The 8,822-nt window shown below is 44.1% G+C and overlaps 1 protein-coding gene across 1 annotated transcript in view; it reads right to left on the bottom strand.

Annotated features, from left to right (window-relative positions):
- Positions 1-693: 693 nt before the first annotated feature.
- The window catches only part of LOC146621017 (tetratricopeptide repeat protein 28-like), a 190,860-nt gene continuing 182,731 nt past the window's right edge, over positions 694-8,822 (bottom strand). Inside the window, exons 15-24 of the mRNA XM_085367180.1 lie at positions 8,264-8,408; positions 7,929-8,108; positions 7,264-7,808; positions 6,752-6,999; positions 6,517-6,641; positions 6,197-6,428; positions 4,338-4,414; positions 2,745-2,874; positions 2,540-2,647; positions 694-2,359 (exon numbers count right to left, since the gene is read on the bottom strand). Of these exons, the coding sequence (XP_085223306.1) occupies positions 747-2,359; positions 2,540-2,647; positions 2,745-2,874; positions 4,338-4,414; positions 6,197-6,428; positions 6,517-6,641; positions 6,752-6,999; positions 7,264-7,808; positions 7,929-8,108; positions 8,264-8,408 (3,403 nt within the window). The 3' untranslated portion in view covers positions 694-746. The remainder of the gene's footprint in view (positions 2,360-2,539; positions 2,648-2,744; positions 2,875-4,337; positions 4,415-6,196; positions 6,429-6,516; positions 6,642-6,751; positions 7,000-7,263; positions 7,809-7,928; positions 8,109-8,263; positions 8,409-8,822) is intronic.

Below are 8,822 nucleotides of genomic sequence, written 5' to 3'. Positions count from 1 at the left end.
AGAAAGCAAACATGATGCTTTATTGAAACAGTTTACTGATAAATGACAGATGGTTGTCATGAAACTTTCATGTTTAATCTAAAAAAATCATGGGCTAAAAAGTCATACATGGTACTTAACACTGAATAGCAAGAGAATCCATGCTTCAGAGCAGACACTCAATTCACAAAGAAATCAGGCAAAATGCCCTTTTGATTTCAATAAAAAATATTAAATCTTTTTCTCCACTCTATCCATCTTTACATGGTACAGGTTTGTTCACTTTTTAATCATATAAAAACGCTTAATACTGATTGTGAAACACTGGAATTAATTTACAAAACATAATAATAATTATTATATTAATAACAATAACAAACAATAACAATAACCATTAAATTTAAAAACAAAAACAAAAAAGGAAGAAATCAGTCATAGCTGTTGCATCTTGGCCCACACGAACAGCAACGTTTTTTGGGGGAAAAAATACCAAATGGCATTTACATCTACCTGACACACAGTTACACACAAACACAGTATCAGGTCGTTGAGTTTTTTTCATTGCCATTTACAGTGTTATGGGCACAAAGACTAGACGCTCTCTAAAGCACTCATGTGCCTCTGCAGAATCAAACTCACAACCAAAGAAATCCTTCTCGCTGTCAGTCAACCTTGATGGACCAATGGCGGTCCCCAAAAAGTGCCCTACCCCTCCAGCACCCAGGATAGCAAATGATAGATAAAAGTATTGGACCGTTTTAAATGTCTCAGCATTTAGAGGAAGGGAAAAATCTTCCAGGTGACAGGAACTTGTATCCATTGCCAGCAGGTAGTCGGATAGAACGAGCACCAGGGCTACTGCTAGTGGAAATAGTAGGTGATGGGGCCACTTTTCTGGGGTTGGAACAGTGATGTCCATTGGAAGAGTTCTTGCTACCCCTATCCAGTGACTGCAGCCCCAGCTCCCGCAGCTCCAGGCTGTCTTGGGTGTCGTTAGGGGAGCAGTGGCGCGGGGAGAGGTTCAGAAGACTTAGTACATCTCTGCTGGCAGAGGCGAGAGGACCGGGTGTGCTGTGGACAGCTTTGACAGGACCTAGATGTTGCTGTTGTTGGGCCGCAGCATTAGCCCAAAAGGTCTTCAGATTGTGGATAGCTTGTACTTTTTCATCAATGACCCCTCTTCTTAGTCGATCCAAATCCGCCGTGTCAGCTGATGTAGAGCAGGCAGAGCCTGTAGAGGAGTAGGAAAGAGCAGGAGATGGAGCACTACCAGCAGGGGACTGGTGACCAGAACTGGGAGACACGTTGCTCGGGGAACGAGAGATGTGGCCACTGTACGGGGAGCTCGGGTACTTTAATTTGAACTGTGCGTGAGTGTCTGAAGTGGGTGAAGGATGGCTGCCCTCCTTTTGGGAAGACTCAGAGACCGCAGGGCTATTGTAGCCAGAGCTTATCTTCTGCAGTGAAGAAGATCGGGAGGGAGGTTTGGGTCTTGGGGAAGACTGAGCTCGACCACTAGCGCCGCTGTTAGGACGGCTGAACGCACTAGTTTCAGAAGAGCGGAATGCGCTACTCCGTGCTGAGGTTCCTCCAGCTGTCCCGGCCTCTGCACCAGCCCTCTGAAGACTACCCACAGCACGCAAATGGCTGTGAGTCTCTTCCAGAATCTTCTGGGCCAGTTCCTGAGGATCTAGAGGGACAGTTTTTTCTTCCTGAGACTTGACAGTGCTGTCCGTCTCAGTACTGGACTGGTCAGATTCTCCTGTATCTGAGCTGCTCACCTTACCGACTTTCTGAAACGGTGAGTTTGGGCTGGGCACCAGGTTTGTTTTGACGGGAGATGTTGGGGTGCTGACACTGCCCCTCGATGATACAGAAACAGTGTACCCTCTCCCCGTTCCTGTGCTGGAGCCACCGACGACACCCCTGCCTCCCCGGTGGTGGCGCTGGCTGTGGCCTGGTGGCAAAGGCAGAGAGTCACAATGACTTCCCAGGGGCTCACTGCTGATAATGGAAAAGCCCTCATATTCCTCCTCATCTCCGCGGGCTCCCGCCACTGCAGCAGCTGCTCCATGGGGAGACGAGCGGCTGCGAGGAACATGAGGGTGTTTGTGGACCGAGTAGTGTGCTGTGACCCCACCGCGCTGCCGATGAGCAAGGAAATCACAGTCTGACTTGGAAGCAAAGCTCATAGAGGAGGCTACAGAGCTAAGGCTATAAACAGAAATGGCATCAGATACTTGATTGTCCAGGCAAGGAGGAGAGAAGGGAAGGCTTGAGTACCCCATGGGCAGGGGGTTTGACACAGACTGGGCTGAAGCTAGGGACTCAAGGGAGGATGAGCTGTCCAGGCTCAAGCGTTTGGGCAGTTCTGTGGAGTCTGAACATAAAAGAAAAGAGATGATGAAAAATGTGACATGAGATAAACACAGGATAAAAACGGGCTGTTAAAAAGTGCCAATGCACAGTTCAGATTCCAGTGTACAGGGAATCAAGTTAGGAGCTCAACAACAATCAGCAAAGAATGAAAGTGCATAAGCAAAAAAATACATTTACTTACCAAAGAGTGCCAGCAGAGACTGGAGAGCAAAGTGCAAGGTGCGGCGGTTGGCTAGCTTGCCTGTCTTCAGTACTACTTCTTCTTGGCCTACCTCACATAAGTCAAACCCTGCACATGCAAAACAGGACAACAGCTGTAACTTAAATAGACATATGGTAGACAATAGGATAGGGACTTTTTTTTTTTTACATAATAGATGACTAACCAAGAGCAGCCAGAAATTCATGGCATCCTGGGAGTCTCCATAGCTGCACACTAATGGACACCTGAATGGGCAGCAGGGAGAAATCCTGTTCTTTCTCTCCTGTCTGTAGTTGGACTAGCACCTGGTGGAGCTGAAAGAGACAGGGGACAACATTACAATAAAGTAGTGGAGATGTAATTAACGGCTTAAAAGTGAACTGGGTGATCAAAGCGTTGCATCAGTAACTTAAATAACCCAAGTGAAAAAATTATACAGCTTCTTCCTTTTAATAATGATTTCATTTTCTTCTCTTTAAGTCGTCCAATTAAAACATATTCATGTATCTTGTATAAGCCTGTGTCCTAAAAAAATATGTCTGAGCCCAGTGCACGAGCAATCTTGGCAATAAAATAACTGTAGGTAAGCTGAGCTGGAAGGGTTTGGGCTTTGTAGGGTTTAACACGCGGCCCGAGAGCACACTTACGTGTTTTGTTTGGGGATTACTTTGCTTTGAACAGAGACATCTTTGTCAACTTGACGCAACTGTGCAGAAACCCCTTCTTCTCGTTTCACCCGACACGATTGAGAAAGGGTTTTTTACATCACAGATTTACCCCTGCTTCCACCCTGAAACATTCCTTTGACCTGAACCAAACCCAAGTTTTAAATCTTATATACCCCCAAATCCCTTAGATTTGACTGAAAACTAGCAAAGGAAAAACTATGAACAACACAAGACAGTAAACTTTGCATGTGGAGAGGAAAAACAACATGCATTTTCGCCAATACAAAGAGAGTTTAGCAGAACAGACAGTAAAGAGTGATTTAACAAGATAGCTATGGGATGGAGTGCTGGTAGTGAATGCACACTTACCATCGCCACCATATTTTTAACAGCCTTCAGACCACACGTTAGGAGCAGGGGAGAGAAAACAGGTGTTTAATGGCATGCACACAGGCCATTCGCAAAAAAAAAAAAAGAAAAGGAAGAAAAAGAAAAAGAGTAAAGTACAAGGATTTATGGCAACAAGAGGGTACAGCAACAAGTAACATTAGTGGTTTAACAGATTAAAGTTTATTGCTTGCAGCATATATAGATTAGATCAAGTGTTTCCACTGACACACACACACACTTACATTTTGAGGCTATGAAAATTGCCAATCACAAACTAACTTGATGACTTTAAGCATGTGACAGCCACATGTTACACGTAAACAGGGATAAACTACGTCAGTCCCAGATTAATTCTCAGGTGTCATAAGCTTGGGGAGGAAGAGAACAGAACTCAGACTGTAGTTAAGACTTTGGGCAACTAGTTAGAATTCAGTGCTGCATTTCAATGCAGATTAAGCTCCAGCTTGAGTTGCCAGTTCATTAGAGCGTATCCAGTCCTGACATTACCAAATTACACAGTGATAAAATCACTGATATGCTTCTTCTAGCAACGCACTTATAATACAAAGGTGTGGCAAAGTTTCAAAGAAAGTGAAAGGGGACTGCTACAATGCTTTTTAACTCTAAGTAACAGGAATGGTATTTGTCATTTGAACCAAAGACCAGTGGGTACTGGGTGCAAAACTCAACAGCATTTGTTCAGAGCTGCAGGGACCTACCCGGTTGATGAGCTGCTCTCCTGCCTCTGAAGCTGTAATGAGTTTGCACAAAGCTTGCAGAGCTGGCGGTGGCAGACCTAAGGGATTGGATCAAAGGAAGTTCTTCATCATTCATTAACAAGGCACACTGGTTTAAATGGTAGTGGTAAAAAAAAGTGCTAAACATGGGGCGATACATAGATCAATGAAATGGCGCAAACATAAATTGTGTTAAAATGTTCTGAGATTCTATCAGAGTGATGCCAGGAAGGTGTCCTGGGCCCGTATCCCTAAAGAATCTTTGTGCAAAAAGTGGCTCCTAGCGGCCAAATTCTAAGAAAATTCTCAGAGTCATGACGTTTTCTTAGAATTTCCCCTAAAAGTGACACGACAATCCCAGTTAATATAAAAGCTATTCCTCAAGATTCCTAGCGCTTAAAAGGGCTCCTAAGGCGAGATCTGCTAAGAGCAGGGAAGAGGACTTTTAGTGGCTTAGGAGTTCCCCTAAGCAGCTGCACAAAATGGCCAACAGAAGAGGCAGGAGAGATGTCCTGCAAACACTGGATGACAGGGAATTATTGAGATGCTACAGATTGGATCGTGCAGGAATCATGTTTGTGGTGGATCTCCTTAGAGATGCAATTACTTCACCAACTCGACGCCACAACGCTATTACACCGGAGACGAAAGTAATCACAACCCCGAGGTATTTGGCAACCGGGAAAATGCAACAATGCAGCAGTGATGACTTGGGTCTTCAATCACAGACACTGCTAAAAGCTGAGCCGTGTTACCCTCGTTAAGACCACACTGGACTTGTAACGTTGTGATTTCTACTTCATTAAGGACAGCCTCTTGAGATAGGCCATCTTGTTTTCAACGGGGTCCATATGGGAGTGAAAGTACAAAATATGCCAGCTAGGATATTAATATGAGCAAATAAGACACGAATCATTATTTGAACAGGGTGTAATGAGTTTAAGTTTTCACATATTTTAGATTCTAATGGCTATAACCCCTACAGCTTACTATTCATTTTCCAGATATTTTCTTGAATGTGAAATATTATTTACAATTACAGTCAGCATAAGATTAGAGTATATAATATGTTTATTGATTTGAGGGTACATCCTTTGCTCATTATCACCAAAAGCTCATTTCCATCAAACTTGTAGGATCAACCAATCACGGCTTTTGAAATGATGACTCATACCTAGCAACGGGGTCAACCACACCTCCTCACTAAGATAGGATTTTCCATCCATTCCTTGCTCAGAGTTCACTGAAAATGTTCTGGAATCACTTCTAAGCTAAAACTCCTGGCAAGGAATTTTTAGGTTAAGTTAGGAGCTCTCTGAGAGGATTCTCAGAATCTTTAGGGATACGGGCCCTGGTCTCAAACTCATCCTGCAGCACGACAACGACCTTGCAACTCCTGTTGGGGCTATAATAAGCTATGTTTAGTGACAAGCATAACACTAAATGCTCCCAGGATTTAGAGTAATCTTCATGTGCATTTTTTAGTAAATAAATTGTGTTTTCTCATTTAATTGGATTATTTGACATCAAAATGTTATGGCAATGTTTTGGTTGTTGTTGTCATTTAAAAAACAAAATGTTGAATCAGGTAGGAATCAGTGCTGCTGTGTAACAGAAGCTTAGCATCATAATGATGGCAGCATTATAGCAAAGACAAACAATATCAAATACAAACAGTATTTAAACCTTTAACTTTATTCAATGAGAAATGTTCAATTTCCCAACATTATAAGCCAGATAAGTTGTCGTAGCACAGGGATTTGCTAGTATTTATAAATCCATAACCTTGGGCACATTGTAAACAACTTGGTTTGTTTTAAATAGCTACATTGTCTACATACCCAGCAGTGACTGTAAGGTGGTGCTGCACTGCTGAAGCCTGTCTCCTGGGTCAGCAGTGGGAAAGAAGACAGCAGCGGGGATACCGGTGCCTGCAGAGTCAAGACGGAAGCCCACAGCTGTCAGCAGAGCCTGCCAACCAGGGACACCCCCTACTTTGTTCTCCACACTCTGCTGGGATGTATACATGGAATTACGCTGGCCATTCTGTATCCTCTGAAGAGACTTTTCCACCTGCAGTGAGCACAGCAATGCACCATCAGTGTTTTTGAGCAGTGCTGACTGTGACATCTTGTAAAATAAGTAACGGTGTGTGTCTCACCAAGTGAAGTAAAACCCTCAGAGCATCGCGAGCCCGATCTGGATACTGTAGAATCTCAGCTAAAGCTTGGCCAATTAGGGAAGATGGGCTGTTAAGCTTCACATCATTGCCAATCAGCATGTATCCTGAAAAAAAGAAATAAAGTAAGAAGAGCTCAGTTTCACAGCGATCTTCTTTTAACTACTTTGTTTATTACTAATGTTGAAATAATGCATAAAGGAATTTCATCCCTGACCTGCCCAGTTGGAAGGGTGTGAGTACTGCTTGCTGCTCTGGACAGTCTTCATGGCATCTGCCAGTGCCGCACTAGCTTTGGTCCCGTTGAGAAGGGCGGAATAGAAGGCATGGACAAAAACCTTGGAGGCAGCAACTGGGACAGGCCACAAGGACACAAGTACACACTGAGCCCCAGCAGCCAGGAAAGCTCTAGTCAGTCCCACAACACCATCTGCTGTGACCTTGCTGCTGGACTCTTGGTATGACCTGCAGCCACGAAAAGACAAGGCTCAAATGTGAAAACTGTAAAACTAAAATGTCAAGCTTGAAATTTGGTATTCTACCCTGTGCTTATCAAATAAATCATGATGTACATTTTAAGTACATTTGTGTGTTTAATGAATTTCATGTCAGTCAATCAATTTTGAATTCAGATCTTCAATATGGTTAATCTCATGTTTTTTTTAATGACTTTAAATCTACATTAAAAAAAATCACTATTTAGTTGTATCGCTTTGCCAGTCTACCTACCCCAGCACAACCAGCTTGACGGGCAACCTCAGATCCAAAATATCTGCAGCTGTAAGCAGGAACTCCTGAAGGGGCGGGCTGTCACAGATGCTCTCCACATCACTGCTGTCATCCTGCATGTGGAGAGACTCTGGGATGGTGTAGCCACTTCCAGTGGAGCCCTTTCTGCCTCGGCCACTGCTGCCTGCTCTCCCCCCTGCACCTCTTCCCACTGTTCCCACTCCCACATTGGCGCTTGCTCCCCCAGGCACAGCTTCAGGGTTTGGGGTGAGCACCAGAGCAGCTAATTTCCAAGAAATGTGGGTGGCGAAGTGGGCGCATTCAGCCTGTGTTAGAGCACTCATGACCCTCTCCTTTGTGGCAGAAGAGCCAGCAAGGGGTTGGCATCCCAGCAGCTCAGCCACCATTAGTGCTTCCTCCTCTGCAGACGGCATAGGTCCCCACAGCCAGCGATCCATCACAGGTGAGGGAAGTCTCGGGTTACCCACCACTGCTGCCATTGAGACGCCGCCGCATGGGGCTGGTCCAGGACGCCGAGAATGAGCCTTAGAGGACATCAACAAATTTTACCTTGTAGCACAGCAAAGCTTAGGACGGATGGTGAATAGTTTGTTATAGCATTACAGATTGTAAAAACGTGACAAAGTTTAAATAAGAAGCTGTACCTTTGCACTGGTTCCAAGGCCATGAATGGAGGGCACAGCAATGAGGCTGAAACGCTCATATAAGTATTCATTAGAAGAGCTTCCTTTTAGCAGAGCAAACGGGATGAGGTACAGTTCTCCCTCAAGCACCATCACTAGTTGCCTGTGTCTGCCAACAGGCCCACTGGAGTGCATCAAGCCCTGTGAGGCAAGGATATGAAAACACTTAATCATATAAAGGAAATTCATTTTTTTCTGCTTTTCTGTTCCTCTCGAAAGCACCCTATTGTGTTTTCTTCTCTCTGTCACACAACTGCCTCAACAGACAGGCAATACCCCGCCGAAGTAGTACTTACCCCCTCCATAGGTGCGATGAGCAAATCATAAAGTGCCCGCAGTGGAGGTTTTCCAAGGTTGCTGGAGCGACGGGGCAGGGAAGAGTTGCCATCTTTGGCAGGAGACATTGTGTTGCTGAACAGGCTTGTCATACTCTGGCAACTCCTGCAGAGACACAAAACAAAGTACTGTAGTTTTCATTTTAATCCTGAAAACCTCAAGAAAGTTTCAGACACTTAAGATTCTTCATGATTTTTGAGTTAGGAGTCTTTGCTGAGACTAAACCAACTTTAAACTGTTCAAATATTTCTTTGGGCCTTTCTGGCCTTCTTGTTAATTCCAAAACGCAGTTTGCCTGTGTGTTGAGAAAGTGGATGACAAAGTCCATTTTTAATTTAATAGATAATGTGTCGCAGAGGATCATCACATTCATATATCTGCTCAAACGTAGAACAAATTTAATCCAAGAGGAGGTAGATGAGGGTAGGATATATTAATTTGTTGTTACCCCTTGGGAAGGCAAGTATAATACAAAGGCTGTTTCAATTCACTCAGTTTACCATGTCAATATGTACACCT

This window comes from Diplotaxodon limnothrissa, linkage group LG12 (genome assembly GCF_057381915.1).
Source record: "Diplotaxodon limnothrissa isolate DT_005_m linkage group LG12, D_limnothrissa_male_GT1.1, whole genome shotgun sequence".
Lineage (NCBI taxonomy): Eukaryota > Metazoa > Chordata > Actinopteri > Cichliformes > Cichlidae > Diplotaxodon > Diplotaxodon limnothrissa.
Note: the sequence above shows the minus strand (reverse complement) of the source record. Positions and strands in the feature narration are given on the sequence as shown.